This window comes from Macaca nemestrina, chromosome 2, assembly GCF_043159975.1.
Source record: "Macaca nemestrina isolate mMacNem1 chromosome 2, mMacNem.hap1, whole genome shotgun sequence".
Lineage (NCBI taxonomy): Eukaryota > Metazoa > Chordata > Mammalia > Primates > Cercopithecidae > Macaca > Macaca nemestrina.
In genome coordinates this window covers 133,416,282-133,433,604 of record NC_092126.1, presented here as the reverse complement: position 1 = coordinate 133,433,604, position 17,323 = coordinate 133,416,282, and the positions used below count along the sequence as shown (strand labels likewise).

Genomic DNA, 17,323 nt, shown 5'->3' with positions numbered 1-17,323 from the left:
TTCTCAATCTTTTATTCATTAGCATCCCAAGAAAAAGCCTTTTTAGACATTTTTCCCCTAATTGCTTCTCTTTCATCCCCATCACCATGAAATTTTAGAAGACAGATATACTGTTTATTGGTTTATGTACTGTAACTTTGGAGGTTTACAAACCATTGTAACATCTAATACTTTTTTGCCCTCCAACAATCCAGTTTTGTCCTCCTTGTGGGGAGCGACTTCACCCCTGTTGAGGATGCACGTTCTACTGGTCTCATGACAATTAAAAAAGAAATCTACCATTCAGAGCCAGATGACACTAGGCCCACTCCAATTTTTAGCCCTCACTTTTAGGTCGCAGACCTTAATATTTTCCTTATGATACTGCCTTCACCTCCAGCAGTATGGAATTATGAGAACTGTGTAAATGAAAGGAGACTGCACCTATTAATATAGCCTCCTCTAACAGGAGAAAATGAGGAGGAGCCTAACAGGTGTCTCTTCTCATGGAAACACACAGGATGAATTCAGTGACTGCAAAGGGGCTCATGGAGAAGATGGCAAAGATTCTCCTACTTAAAGAGAGAGCGCCATGCTGCACGTCAGCCAGCATTTCATTACTAGCTACTAGTCAAGTGTCCACCAGGTACATCAGACCCTATCCACAACCTGATGAAATCGAACCCAGATTCTGCTGTACAAAACCTGGATTCTGTTGTACCCCTCAGTTACATGAAAATGCCCTTGTGGTCAAAAAGGGAGAAATCATTTCCATTTTGTGCCAATATTGCCCAATAAACATGTAATTCGAGCTGAAGTTCCAGTGCTTCCAGAAACTGGGATTAATTCACAGGCTTAGTTGTATAAAGCCTGAATATTTTGTTTCAGATAGTTGGTCTCATGGATCTGCTCTTTTAAGTAGATAAAACCTAAAAATTTAAGCAGAGGACTTTCTTCAGCCAGCATTTCATTACTAGCTGCTAAAAGCAGTACAGACAGAAAAACCAAGTCCAACATTAATCCACAAGCACTTACTGTGATTCTCGCACTTATTGTAATTCTTGCACTACTGAGCCTGTGTTAAGTTTGACTTGACCAAATAAGACAACTCTATGGAGCACTTTCTTGTGCCAGTCCTGAGATCACTAAATCCTCACCTGCAAGTGTTCATAAAGCAGCCTGGGAAGCAAAGGGGCTGCCACTCAGTGCCGTGCAAGCTGGTACATACTTATACACTGAACCAATTAAACTGCTCTCAAGACACAGGGTGAGAAGTCCTCACTGCACCTAGGGAAGAGTGGACCTTGAAGCAGGATTCTCAAAGATAGACACTGCCCAGAAGGAAAATAAATTATATTTCTTTTGTTCCATTTTAAAACATGAACAAAGAAAACTAAAGGGTGTATGTCTACCTGATAAAAACTGCCTAATATATTTCTTCAGACCTTGCTTCTATAAAAGGCAACTGATGGTAGGGTTAGAAAACAGAAAATAATAGGAAGGCTGTACCCTAAACTGTTAACAGTAGCTCCTTCCAGGGAACATTATGGAAGGGAGGCGGTGGTAGGCAGGGTAAGATTCATATTGAATTATTCTGCTGCATTGTTTAAATCTGTTAAAAGTTAACAAGTATTGTCTACAATTTAAAAAAAATCAATAACGTGAGTTTTAAAGAGAGAGAAAATTACCTTATGTGTGACACTGAATGATTCAGATTCTGAAGGGAAATGAGGTTTCTGCGAGGATGAAGAGCTGTTTGTTGACCTGAAATCTGAGTCCCTTTCTCCCCCTGAATGAGGATGTAGCCTTGCAGACACCAACATTGATTCAAAAACAAAAGGACACTAATGTTTATAAACGATCCCTGAAATCAAGGCTGACAGGTTGTTTGTGTAAGTCACACTACAGGGGATATAAGTATATGCTGGTCCATGTGTGAATGGACTATGCTATTAGAAGAAATCTCAGACATAGTAGGTCTTCATCTTATGAGAGTACCACTTCTAGCAACAGATCCCCTAACTGAGGGGACCAAGGCAAGCTGATCCGAGACACACGACATCTGTTCTGGCTTCTTGCAGCCACCATGATGCTATTTAGGGTCTGTATTCCTGGCTAAATAAATCAGAAACAAAATATAAGGGTAGGTTGTGGGAGAAGTCCCTTCTGCCAGTGTGTAGCCCTTCAATCCACCTATAACTCCACAGATATTTTCATGTTTCTGTGTTATACCTAAAAAATAAATCACACCTTGAAAATTCTACTCCATGCAGATTTCATAATTTACAGCGAAAGACCAGTAGTTCAATCATTAACCCTTCCCCTCACTGGTGAAATACGAAGTGTCAGTTGTTGGAAGAGGGTGACAAGGAGCAGGACTTCCAGCCCACCTCGCTAGAATCTCAATCCAAATGAGAGGCAACTTTGATGAGATAACCACCAAATAAATGCCCAAGTAAATTTAGTTTACAATGTAGAGGGTCCCAGAAAAAGTGCTGCTGTATTTGACAAAACAAACAGCAAGCATCATCACTAATTACAGAGCAATTTGCGCAACTCTTGAGATGATTTGGAGAAAAGGAAAAATTTAAAAATAAATTCCTTCAAAGTACTTAAGAAATGCCCAAAAGTAATAAAAAAATCTTTTCTTTTTAAAATTCATGTAACCTTTCTCTTAAGCAGAACAGAAAAATTCACTGGACAATCTGTTCCAGAGAAGACTTTGACTTTGCCTTCAAAATTGTAAATTTCAAGGTGAAAGGAAGGGAGGGAAAGAGAGAGGTAGTAAGGAATCCTTGGCAACTCCCTTCAGATTTCTAAACAGAGAAACATTTTCAAACTGTAAACTATGTGTTCAAGCTTTCAACCGTCAGAGCCCATGTTGGGAAGGTAGTAGGGGAAGAAATCCTGATGAACTTTTCAGTCCAGGATGAGAGCGACCAGTGCTTTTATAATTCATCAAAGTCAGAGAGACAAAACCATGAAAACAGATGCTTGGTGACCACGCAAATGATTAACTTGGTGGTTTGTACCGTGATGCTTTAGTTATAAGGCTGAACTCATCTATAGGTCTGTCCCCTGTTACTCTGTTTTTGTTTGAAAAAAGCTACATCAAATTTCAAACTTCAGGTGTGTATGACTTGCATGCCAGCAAAACTCACTTGTGGAAGAAACTGATTCCATTAATGGTTCTTGAAGACTTTTTCGTTGTTGTTAATTCACAATTCAAATTACAAGGTGTGTTCACCATTACAAAAAAAAAAAAAAAACTGCATTATGCACTCCAGGTGTTGGTTAATTTATGGTAAAAGAGCATCCTTAAATTACAGTGCCCAATTGGGTAAGGTTGTTCTTAAAAAACTTGGAGAATATCTTTACTATGTAAATATACAGCAATAAGACTCATGATTCCATGTCCCCCAAATGAAAATCAATATGAAGGAAAATTCATATATTATTAAATCAATATAGAAACCAGAGGCTAATCCTACAGAGATTCATGAACTTACTCACTGCACAATAACCATACGTTGAGGAATGAGTGATGCAGATTTTTGACCTCTAACCCAAAATCTGACTAGTCCTAAGTTTACCAGATGTCAATAATTTTTAAAAATGCTTTATAAAGCTTCATATTTTAAATTTAACTCTGCCAAAGAAAGGGATTAACCTGAAAACACTGCTTTAGCTTTTCGAAATCATTCATTCATCCAGATAGTAGAATGCGGGTAACTTAACTTTGTGTGTGTATGAAAACTAAACTATGACCTTGTTTCTCTCAGGTTCTTACAAACAACTTGGGAGATGGAGAGATTTAACCAGATTCTCTAGTGCATTCAAGTGTGACTAATTGTATACATCTACCTCCACTGAGAAGCAGGCATGTTCTGTTTTAGCAATTTAAATCTTTAAAAATTAAATAAATTTACTCAGGGTATACGATGAGAAAATATTTATTCAGTATGATTTGTATCATAATGCATTCAATTAGTATACTTGACAATACCATTCTTTGGAAATATATATTCATGGAGAAATAAATGGTCCAAGATTAAGCATATTAAGTGTTTTACTATTAACCACTTACTTCATAAAACTATGCTTATGATTTAAAAAACTATAAAAAAGAAAAAAACACCTTTCTCTCAGTTACCTTTCTGTAATGTTTCATAATACTTTTATACACAAAATTTGGAAAATAAGCCAACTATTTTTATGAAGTCCTAAGTCTTTAAGTATCTGAAGCAATCACTTATATGATATTCTCTTTAAAAATGTTGATTTTCTTAAAATATTGTCTTAATGAAATCATGTATTCTTATTTGTTTCTTCATTTAAGAATACTAAAATTTGTCTAAATAGCTATCAAACCTAATCATATAGCTATGGCAATAATTCTTTATTTTTATTTATATGACATAGTTTACTAGTTTTTATAACTGAAGTAAAAATAAGCAGAAGTTAAATAGACATGAACTATATTCACTATAAAAGAGAAATTTACCTAATTCTTATTTTTAGTTAGAGTATGTCATCCAGTTGTAACAATTTATTTGTGCTTTAACTTTGGACATTTTTCTGGCGTACATAAGTTAGGGGCTGTATCAATCCAGTGTCACCAGGACACAGCAACATATAAAAATATTGGTATGTTATTCAAACAACTTAATGTAGGTTTTAATTCTAATCATTTTCAAAAATAACATATTTACAATGACAAAAATATTTAGAAACTATACTCATTTTTAAGATAATCTGGAAATGATGTTTCAACACATTTTCATTTGGGTAATTTCCTCTCTATCAGTTGTAGCTGCCTTAATAGGAATACTGATTTTAATAAATACTTTTTGACATAGTATCAAACATTACCTTCAGTTGGATGTAAACCACTACTAGCCCAAATCCATGTCAACTCTTCTAAAATTTGCCCTTCAGATTAAAAAGGTAAACTATTATGATGAATAAAATAGACATATTTCTCCATATCTTGTTACTATTTAATTCATACAATTTTAAATAACCTAAGGTATACACAATAAATGTCACCCCTGCAGGCATGAGATAACAACTTAAATCTTAAATAATTCTTAAATCTATAAAAGCTTAAATAGTGATCACATCAATTTTCACCCAAGCAGAACAGAAAGATTCAATGCATCATCTATTCCAGAGAGAAAACCTTGAGTTAATTGAGGGGTAAAAAAAAAAAAAAAAAAAAAAAGAGTAAAAAATCCATTAACTGTGGCAATATCCAGAATTTCAAACAATCACATTGGAGTAAAACTTTATGTTAAACTATTTGGATCTTTTTTCCCTAACCCAATTTCAGTTGGTTTCTTCATCTGAGTTCCATTATTTCATCACTACAGTTTAAGTCTTTGCAAATAAAAAATAATTGACTCTTGATTTGTTTTTTAAAGAATCTCTTTCCTACTTCCTGGTAAGGTTCACAGATTGATTCCTAATTATAACACATCATCTCTCTATTTACTTTAATAGTAAACTTTAAATAATGGGAGATGTTTTTTCTGTGCACATGAATGAATCCAAAAACCAATAACGAATCACCGGTCTGTAAAGTTCACATTGTTTAATGAACAGTAACACTTGAGACTTTCCAGAATTAGGTGAGCAGGTAATAAAATAAAAAAATAAATTAAAAATAAGGAAGTTCCCCTACTTTCCTTTTAACTTTCCTTGAATCAGTCATATTTAAGAACTGAAATGTTCATTCTTAAACAAGGAGTATCTCCCTATGTGATGTGGAAGACACATGTGTGAGATGGAATTCTATTCTTAGACTTGTTACAATTTTCCTTAGTAATTAGGAAGCTATATGTCCCTAATCGAATGATGCTAACAAGCTCCTGCAGTTTCTACTCTAGCAAGAAATCAAAGAGACCCAAAGCAGGCAACTCACTGCAGTAAAAGGATTATGCAGTCTGGTTATTAAAGCGCAGAAAGCTCTTCTTCAATCTTGTATGTGAAGAGCTTTCTAAAAGAGTTAAATTCTATAACCAATATTACATACTAAATAAAAAGAAAATTAAAGAGTGGCTATGGAAGGTATTTAAGAAAAAAATATTTAAGATACACAAGTTATTAGAAGAGGCCCATCTCAGATAACTCTTGTTTTGAAACTTTCTCAAAGAAAGATGTCATTACGACAAACAGGTATGCCCACTTGCAATTTCTCATGGAACATTGACTCCCACCAAATATTGAATTGTACCATTACAGTTACAATGCGTTTGCAACCTTCTTTTAAAATATAAAGCCACGTAGGAATTAAGGGAGTTGGAGTTTTCAGGTATAATTCTGATGGGTCAGTCTAACGAAATACACATTCAGATAAACAAAATACCTAGCAAATGGAAAATGGAAGAGTTTGGTCCAACGAACGAGCGCGACACTCAACGTACCTTAAGGACTTCCATCGGCACCTGGGTGGCAGGGGGAAGGGTGGTGGGCACACTGACGTTTATGGCTGGTGTCTGACTCACGGGCACTCTCTGTTGCATGAATTGGGCCGCCTGCAGCTTCTGCTGCTGCTCCCTGCGCTCCTGCTCCTGCATCTGCTCACGCATGAGTTGCTGGCGTAGCAAGATGCGTGATGTCATACTGGAGGAGCTTATCGGAGGCTTGGAGGCCCCAGGATGCTCCGCGGAACTGCTGTGGGAAAACCAAAAGGCATACAACATTTAGTTTCCTAATGAGACCCTTCGTTTGCACTTTGGGGTATCCTAAATTGCATCAAACTATAAAATGAGTCTGTGCAAATATAATCAAGTCACAGAATGGTACTCCACATAATTGAAAATCAAGAGGTGACAGGATTTAAGTCATTAGTAGTTGAATTAAAATAAGTCAGCTTGATTGCATCTAGGCATTTTTATCAGGCGGCTTATCTTTTTTTTTTTTTTTAATTTTATGCTGCACACTACTCATCACCACCAAATATAGCGCCACCATATGCACTGCCAAGAAGCAAAGCATCTTAATGGCACCCAAATTTTCACATTTAAAAATAAATTGCTTGATTTGCTTTTTTGTACAACTGAATCTAACCAAATAACTACTCCTACATGTTATCTAAGTTCTTTGAAGATGCCTAAAATGTTTACTAACAAAAATTGATTAAAGAAAAGGTGAGTTTTGCTAAGAGGAAACTTTTCTAAGACACGATAAGTAAAAATAATTAATGAAGGAAGCGTTTGGGCCAGAAAGTTAACACTGAACTCAACCTCAGTCTTTCGGCAAAGGGGCAGAAGACGAGCTGGTCTGACAAGCCAATACTTCTCTGTCTGGTTTGCTTTGTGCCGTCTTTTCTTCTGATTCACCTTGGCATGCCCTCTACTACGGTACTATGCGTTCTCTGTGTGTTCCCCATGAGGACTACTTCTAATGGTTTTGGCACACACTCTACCCAAAATGGTTTAAAATTCTGAAACCCTACTCACAAATCAAAAAGAAAAGACTTCCTAATTTTCCTAAATATGGTTTTTGATAACTTATCTTGCCAGTTTTGTGACATCAAGTTATTAAACCTCTCTCTGCCTTAGTATCTGGAAAAGAAGGAAAACAGGAGTTTTTTTACCCACTTACCATTTATAAAGGTGGGAGGTGTTCTTTTAAAATTTCTATTGTATTGTGTATATTTTAAAGCCCTACTTCCTAGGGATTTTGGGGGATTAAATAAAACAAGGCACATAAATCCCCTAGTACAAAGAGTACCATGTAGTACTGGCTCAACAAATGTTTGCTGTCACCATTATTAGAGCTAGAAAATGTTTCATTGTTTATCTCTCTCTCTCTCTCTCTATGCATATATACACACACACACACACACACATTAACATATACATACATACATATATATATACACACACATGTATATATTAACGTCTGTGTTTAGGTCAACAGTTCAAAACCTTGGCACCTGGGACAGAAGAAAAGGAACATTTGAGAAAATATTCACTCTTGAGAAAGTCATGCTTCAACGTAAGTATCTGTACTTTGAACTTCCTTCTTTGAGCATAAACTCCAGTATTATCTTTTACCTTCTAATAAAAGGCAAAATAAAGCCTTAAATATCATTGACCATCCTAATGAACTCCTTAAAGGCAGGAACCTTCAGGCTCCGAAGGTAACAAAACATGCTAGGGGATGAAGAAGTGTTGGTTTTACCCTCACGCTATCCCAGAAAAACTACACAATAACAATTTAACAGTTCGCTTATTCTCACAACAGGAAATTGGTTCAGTATATTGTCAGAGAATCATAACGTAACATGATGCAACCATTAAAACTAGTGTAAAAATATATTTACTGATTTGAATAAAACTACACAATATAATGAACTTAGAAAAGCCAGATACAAAATAGCATTTAAGGTAAGATCCAAGGTTCTTATTTTGTTTTATTTTTTTAAATTTTTTTAAAAAACTGTCCATGACAAGAAAAAGCATAAGAATAATGTTACTCTACACCATTGCTGGTATATATTAAAACAGCTTAACAACGTTACCAAAAAGCTAAAAATTGTTCATGCAATTTGATTCAGAAATGTGATGGACAATTTTCCTAAGTAAATAGCTTAAATGTGCAAAAACTGGTATTACAAGACTGTTTACAAACTGCAAAATATATGAATAATCAAAAATTTGTCCCACAATATGAGAATGGTTAAATACATTATCATACATGAAGTTAATAAAATACTACCTATTTTTTTTAAATTGTGCAACTACAGAACAAAGTGGGACATGTAGGTAACAAGAGGGAATTGAAAAGTAGGATTCAAAAGTATATTTACATTCTAATTTAAAATAAGTGTGGTATATGCATGTACACAAGAATGCAAAATGATTAGTAGGGAATGTACAAAGATAATCATAGTTGCCAGGGTGAGAATAGAATTACAGGTAAATTTATCTTTCTATCATTTTACTCCCCTCAACTATAAAGAAGTCATAGTATTTTTTCAGTGGCAGAATATATGCCTCTAGACACTAATTTAAGAACATGAAGAAAGGACTTGAGTGATCGAAATCACCATTTGGCTAGAAGAAAGGAGACAGAATCCAACATAGACAACATTTTGACAATACGATGGGAAAGTGGTGACTGTATCCAGTATATTGGCAAACTTGGAAGTGCTCAGCATTCCAGAAAATACAAACCCTCTTTCCTTCATGTTTTCCTACATTTTCTACAGACACATACAAATCGAACAATGTTAATACCTTGCTTATTATTTAATATCATGCACTCATCCACATATTAAGGGCACCTGGCCGTTATTCTCACTCACTTAAAATAATCTATTCACTTGATACAGCTCTACTAAAAGAGCATTTTAAAAATGTATTTTCTCACTTTAGAGTATGTGTTCAAAGCTCAAATGCACCTTCCTGAGCCAAGAAAAGAAGGAGAGCTGTGATGAGGGGCATGGCGGGTGGTGGAGGGAAGCGGGGGGGGAACAGTTATTTTAAAATAAATAAATAAATAAATAAGCGGCCTTACTATTCAAAGCCTGTCAGGTTAAAACATTCCCAGAGAGACTGATCCTTTTGATAAAAACAGGAGCAAACCTTTGTGCTGTAGCAAATGCAGCTGTGGAATAATCGCACTAATTAGCTGCTCAAGACGAGTCATTGGCTGTGATACGGAGGGAAGAAATCCTTTCAATTAACAGTAAAGCATTCTTAAGACATCTTAAATTAAAATTTCTAGTTACCAACCGCACTAAGTCCTCATACGTGAAAGTCGACAACAATATCATTTAAAGCATTTTCTGAAATATCCTGTCTGAAAAAAATACGTATGTTATGAAGTAGACCAGCATAAGTAAAAAGAAACCCCGCTAAAAAATATAGAAAATATATTTTTATATTTATATAAATATAGTACAGCTCAGTTAATTGACAGTGTTTTAATAAATCTTCCCCCCAAAAAATCAAAAGTGCAAAGGAAGCATTAGAGTTGCCTCATGGCACACACTCCCTGCGGGATATTTCCACATTGTTAAAGATGACTCCCAGATTCTCAGCTTTGCTCTCAATCTTCTAAACATCCCTTTCTCTTAGAAGTAACTGAATCTGCAATTATCACCTTCTAGACAAAAATGAGGATATCTGCATGTCACAATGTTAGCAGGACAAATGAGCATAATGTCTTAAGCTCCAAATCGAGGTTTATGTGAGAACATTACGAATGGCCACAATGCTTATTTTTTAAAACGAGGACATGATGCTGAAGCTACTAATGATACACAAGGAGAGATGTCCAAATGTATTTCAAAAAGCTAACTGAACTCATCCCAGGCCATGAAGCTGAGTCTTTGCTAGATAATCCTAATTCCATGAGTCTGATTCCTTTTAATCATATTATGTAAAGGTCATTTATTCAACAAATAGTTATTGCCAGGTGCTGGGAATACCTGGTTTCTAATCTCATAGAGTTTAAAGCCACAGTCACATAACTCTTCTGAGATGCCTTAAAATTAAGTCAATTACCTAGATTACAGAACTGTGATCGAGTTCCACATGGGAAGGTGGGCATCTCACCATCAGAAAGCACCCTTTGAAAGCCGATGGGCAGAGAGACAAATGCCTTAACTGGCGTGTACCGGCATCGCTGAAGCCAGGCACACAAGTCTGCTGAGAACCGGGAATTTGTCAGCAATGGCTCAAGGAGGAGGGCCACCGACTGGACTCAAGTGCTAGCTCAGTCACTGCTGAGCTGCACGACCTTTAATGAGCCACTTGACCTCTCTGGGCTTTTCCAAAACCCAGCATTTTAACGTGCTGCAGGGATTGGGTCAGTTAATGTTCACTAAATTAAAGTGCTCAGCACAGTGGCTGGAGGTATACAGACAATAGATGGCCACTAAATGTGACCTGAGTTCCTACCTGTATGGCAGAATTTACATTCTTAACCTTCAGAGTCTCCCTCTTCTCTATGATGGTATAGGTATTTTGGACATGGGCTTTGAACTATCTGACATATTCCTAAATCCCAATAGTTTATTCTACTATCTTCATCAGCCACCTAACAATATCAGAAATTCCATTAAATTCAACGCTCCAGCATCCAAACATCTGTCTACCCACCCCTCACCTTTGACAGTGATGCCAATGTTCTTTTACTGTCTCATAGGGACTGGTCTTTGGTCTCAATATCACAGTCCTCTAAGGCAGTTCTCTTGTCATCAGTAGAAACCTAGAGACGCTAAAGGAACGTTATACTTTTCGTTGCATTTCCTTTCTTCCACTCCTCAGGCAGAGTCCTGCTCTGCTGTGCAGTAACCTTTGACTGTTAGTCTATCTCTGCACTTCGCAATACATCTGCCTCTCAACACTGTGGTGAGGATTAAAATTTTTAATAGATATAAAAAGCTTAGCACAATGACTGAAACATGGTCCAATAAATTGGAACACGGTTCAAAAATCAGTGGTAAAAATAATAGTATTAAACCATGAACATGCTTCTTCTTTTGGATACAAGGAATCTACTTTTTATATGCCTATGTGCAAGTTTGGACCACAGAAGATATGTCTTGTAAAGTTTAGGCAATATCCATTTAAATGAGAGAACTCAAAAAACTTTTGAGGGATGGAGAGAGAAAATTTATTCTGCAAATCTCTCATGAGCCATAAAGTAGGAATTGTAGCATTTTTCTTCAGTAAAAAATAGTCTTCATTATAGTCATTTGGTTGATAGAGCTCAAAGCCTAGTATTCATTTGCACTGATAGAGCTCAAACCCTAGTATTCGTTTGCAATTTATTTATGTCCAGGAAGTACAGTGGTTGATACTCACATACACAGTGGAGACACAGGAAGGTTCAACAGTATTAACCTCCTGTGCAAAGGAGAAACCTAGGTCATGGATGGGTTAAGCTACAGGAGTTTCAAAATGCAAAAGGTTAGCTGAAAAAAACAAAATTAGCTGAGAACTTTGTCTCAAATAAAAATGCCCAGCCTCATTCCTGGAAATTCTGATTTGTTTAGGTAAGTCCCAGGAATCAATAAGTCTGCAAAAATTCTGCAGCCAAATTCTGACACTTGACTGATTCCAGTGTTTGGAAACTAATTGTAAAATACCCAGGATCACTTGTCTGCATAGTAGGAGAGCTGGGACATGAACCCGAATCTCTAATTCTTAGACCAGAATACTTTCTTCCTTGTCTGAGAAAATTTGCATTCCATTTCTCACCTCCAATCAGCCTTCCCAGAAGTCTGAAGAGTCCTGATACTGAATGCAACATGTTGGATGGGATAGAAGGAGAAAGACTACTCACTCCCGCCAAATAGGCTATGAGACCAAACAAAAACATCTATCCAGAAACTTCCAACGGCCCTTTATGGGTACGGCACAACCACTTCATCATAAATGAAAGGAACTGATAGGTTGAATCTATAAGAACTGCCCCCATCCAGTCTGTTCCACCAGCAAAAAGAAATTCTTAACAATCGACTGAAAGTGCCACCAACTGCACAAATCAGAGTTGGTAAATGGCTATATTTTTTGTAAATGGTAGTCTGCGTGTCTAACATTTCAGAGTGCCTGGCACTTCTGTTATCTCAAACTTTCCATTCCTTCCAAAGTGATTCAGGATGACTTTTTCACCATGTATGGTGGAAAAAAATACTAATAAGAAACTATATCATCCCTTGTACTTAAAATAGCTGGGAGTGTAACCCATGTAAATGTGAAAGTACCAGATATCATAGTTCGGCTTCACACTGAGATCTTCTGGACTTCTGTCAACACCTAACTTGGGTTTTAGTCATCAAGAAAAAGAAATCAAGATCTGCCAAGATTCCACCTTTTCGGGGGTAACAAGAGCAGCTCAGATAATAAATACTCCAGGTCTCTAGCATAGCTAAAATACAAAGGGTTACAAAACACAGCCTGCATGCCCCATGCTAATGCTTTCTAAACGCCAGGTGCTGCTAGACATGTAGGATATCATGGTGTCCTAACTGGACAATGCTCCTATCTCCAGAGCTTTGCACATTTCATGGTACACAGGGAGAAAAGCATTCTAAAAACTAAGAACCACCAATCATATATAAGTTAAATTCGGAAGTCTTTTCTTTCTAACACTGAGACCTCAATTCGCTGATAAAAATGGGAGATGTTTCATATCCATTCAGGATTCTCCATATTTTTTTTAAGCTGGACCTTCGATAGGTACCAGGAAAGACTAATCTCAATGACTGATTAGATAAAAATCAAGGAGAACCTTAATAAGGTTCCAAATGTATAAGTATTCTCCAAAAATCCATACCAAAAATGACAACCTGCTTGCAGGAAGAAAAAAACTAAAACATCTCTTCATATATATTTTATATTATCATCTTTATTTTTTATTTTTGTACATGTTATATAATATATTAGTATAGTGGCACATGTACATAACTCATAAATCAAATTAAAATGTGTTGAGAAGGTTTTCTTGAAAGAAATTAACTAGGAAGAAGGATCAAAAATGTTTAGAGACCTTTGTAATATATGAACAATGCTCTTCCAGGCAATTTTCATCAGCAGATATTTTAAAAAAATTTTTTTTTTTTACCAAAGTGTTTCCCACTTCTGTATACTCCAACTAAGAGGAATATCAAGTTCTTACTAAAAGATATTTTAAACTAAAGATATGAATTTTGCCATTTCCTCATTTTATGACCACAACTGATCTCCATTTTCCACAGATGCCACTATGGGTTGGCACACTCTTAACACTCAATTCCTTTCAAGGAAATCGCCTCTGAGAGCCAGACCATTGAAAGGTTATAAAGCAGATAAAGTTGAAGTGCCCCACACTCAAGTTTTCTGTTTTTCATATCAAGCTTCCTTTCACTAGACTGTACTCTAGAATTCTTGCTTACTCTGTCCAACTATGGAATCCCATTCACATCTAACTGCCATGTTTTAAAGGGCTTTGAAAAATTCATCCCTTAAAGTAATTAATATGGCATGGCAAGGTGCTCCACTGAGAGTATTTTAAAAGAAAAACCAATTTTTAAAAATCCAACACAATGACAAACTAATGACAGAATTCATTCATGAATGTGAAAGGAACTGGAAGGAACTTTTTAAAGGTAGAAAGCTCTTATATTTGTACTCAAATAATTGTCCCAATCACAGGGCATGCTCTGGCTGTTTTTCTAGACATTATAACAGATCAGAGAAAATTCAAAAGCCTTAGACCACCATCACTTAACAATCACTGCATGTCTAGCACACGTCCACCAAGATGCAAAGTTTCCAACATTGTGCTGAAATCAAGACAAAAGTACAAACTGTAATCTAAGGAGCAGTGAATGGGTGCACCTGTCATGGTTTAAGAGGCAACCTTACACATAGCAGTAATGATTTATGGTGGCCACATGGCATTTATGGCTGCCCAGCATCCTGTCCCACTTGTTTGGTAAAGTACCTGATTTAACCTTGAAGAACCAGCCTCCTTCACTTTCAGTTCATGAGGTTATGGTGTTGCCACTACCTCCAGACATGGAAGTACAACCCTAGTCAATCAGGAAATCCATCCTACTGGTCACAAAGACTAACCCAGGAATGTGCTTGTACTCCAACACAATCAAGTAAGAGTCATCCCTATGCCTTTAACTGAAATCATTAGGTTAAAATGACTCTCTTTAAACTAAGGTTTGAAAAGCTGGTAGGATATAAATCTGGAACTTCCTGGATCTATCTGAGAAGAAAGCCAAACTGGAGAAAACAGTAAAGAAAGAACAGAGGATTAAGGAGAAGGAAGAACAAAGAAAGAGGGAGCCAGTGTTTATATGACATTGAGCATCTGTATCAAACCATCCCTGAAGTCATGATAGCCCTGGACTAACCCTGGACAATGACTTCACAAGGGCCAAACTTCATTTTTTTCTTAAGCCAGTTTGATGTACCCTGGGATACTACAGTTGGTTTTGTAACATTTAAAAAAATATCAGTAATACTGGGGAAAAAGTCAAAGTTTCAGCCTAAGACCTACAATTCATAAAACCTAGCACCCATCTATTTTCCTATTTTCTGTTTGTTTTGGCTAGGCACACTCCCACTCATAGCATTTCCCAGCTTTCCAGAGCTAGACAGGCTACATGCTAAGTTTCGCCAATTAGATTTAAGTAGAAATCAGAAGTGCCAGTCACTTTGAAATGTTAGACACCCAGACTGCCATTTTATATATATATATATATATATATATATATATATATATATATATATATATATATATCTCCAGGCGGGGGGATCATGAGATCAAGAGATTGAGACCATCCTGGCCAACATGGTGAAACCCCGTCTCTACTAAAAATACAAAATTTAGCTGGCCGTGGTGATGCATGCCTGTAGTCCTAGCTACTTGGGAGGCTGAGGCAGGAGAATCAGTTGAACCCAGGAGGCGGAGGTTGCAGTGAGCTGATATCGTGCCACTGCACTCCAGCCTGGTGACAGAGTGAGATTCCATCTCAAAAAAAAAAAAAATATATATATATATATATATATACACACACACACACACACACACATATACACACATATATACACACATATATACACACAAACATATACACACATATATATACATATATACACACATAGGGGTGTGTGCATATATATCCATTTACCAACTCTGATTTGTGCAGTTGGTGGCACTTTCAAAACATTTTTAAGAATTTCTTTTTGTGGTGAAACAGACTGGCTTTTTTTCTTTTTTTGCCTTTTTTTTTTTAAATTAATTCAAATACAACTGACCATGGCAACTGTACTACAGCATAACATAAATTAAAGATCAAACATATACATCTCCATGCTGGTTCTAGGTGAAGAAAAATAGGAAAGAACAAAGATCTTCAGGAGTCTTCTAAGACAACCCCAAGAACACCACGGAAACTGTTTTCTGGAGTTCTACGTAAGAGTCCATTTCCATATAACCTAAATTTTACATCTTAGGAGACTGTGGGATCCTCAGCTGGAGAAGGACATGGGGTGGGAGGTGCTGTGAAGCGGTCATACGAGGGGGAGGGGCTTCATACGACCCACTTCATAGTACCTCCTGAGGGGGAGGCAGTTCCTATAGATTCAGCCTATCGGTTCCTTTTGTTTATGACAAAGCAGTTGTGCTGTACCCACAAAAAGCCATGGGCAGTTTATGGAGAGATGTTTTTGGGTGGTTTCAGAGCCCATTTGGCAGGAGTGAGTAGTCCTTCCCATTTGATTCCATCCAAAACACTGAATTCGGTATCAGAAGGGCTTTCCGGACTTCTGGCCAGGCTGACTGGGTGAGGAACAGAATGTGAATCTTGTCAGACATGGAGGAAAGTGTTCTGGCCTAAGAATGAGAGATGTATGTGGGCTCATGTCCCAGCTCACCTACTTAACAAACAGGTAATCTTGAATGTTTTAGTATTCATTTCCAAACATGGCTGAGTATCAGAATCAGCTGCAGAAAATCTCCTTCAAATGATCTCCTTCTCTAAACCCTCTGCCGCCATGTCTCCTGTAATCTGGCTGCACTGGCTGGAGCTTCAGAAGCCATCCTGAGCCATGAGAATGAGGGCCAGATTCAGGTATGAAACTGGTATGTGCCTGGTCCTTCATAACCTGGTCCAATCTGCTCCAGAAGGGCAGAGATTACATGTTTTATTTTATTACATGTTTTATTCACATATTGTTTCCCCAGCACATAGTAGAACAAAATAAATATTTGTTCAGTGGGTAAAGTTGGTGTCTGTCTTCTAACAAATACTCTACCTCATAGAATCAAATAATACTAGAACCTTAGAGTTGGTGCACCCTTATTCAAACCATTTGCTTGAATCATACAGGGATGGAGAACTCTGGACTCTAGGGATCTACAGCAGTTCTTTAATTCTAAGAGGAACTCTCCCTCCACATGTTAAGATTTCCCAAGTCAGAAGAGATCATATAATCAATGAATATATTTTAGTAGAGTTTCTTTCTCCCCCAAATAGCTGTCTTTTTTTTTCTTTTTTTTTTTCTTTATTTTGAGATGGAGTCTTGCCTCTGTTGCCCAGGCTGGAGTACAGTGGTGTGATCTCAGCTTACTGCAGCCTCCACCTCCCAGGTTCAAGCAATTCTCCTTTCTCAGCCCCCCAAGTAGCTGGGATTATAGGCACGCGCCACCATGCCCAGCTAATTTTTGTATTTCTAGTAGAGACGGGATTTCACCATGTTGGCAAGGCTGATCTCGAACTCCTGACCTCGTGATCTACCTGCCTTGGCCTCCCAAAGTGCTGGGATTACAGGCGTGAGCCACCATGCCCAGCCAATAGCTGTCTTATAATCAATAGTAAATTGAA

The 17,323-nt window shown here is 37.0% G+C and overlaps 1 protein-coding gene across 7 annotated transcripts in view; it reads right to left on the bottom strand.

Annotated features, from left to right (window-relative positions):
- Positions 1–17,323, bottom strand: part of LOC105479570 (melanocyte inducing transcription factor) — a 224,152-nt gene that overhangs the window by 78,245 nt on the left and 128,584 nt on the right. For 4 of the 7 annotated variants that reach the window (XM_071092073.1, XM_071092075.1, XM_011737574.3 and 1 more), the window contains exon 2: positions 6,405–6,654. In XM_071092073.1, coding sequence (XP_070948174.1) covers positions 6,405–6,654 — 250 coding nt within the window. The remainder of the gene's footprint in view (positions 1–6,404; positions 6,655–17,323) is intronic. The other 3 variants (XM_071092074.1, XM_071092076.1, XM_011737575.3) reach the window with 1 other exon arrangement.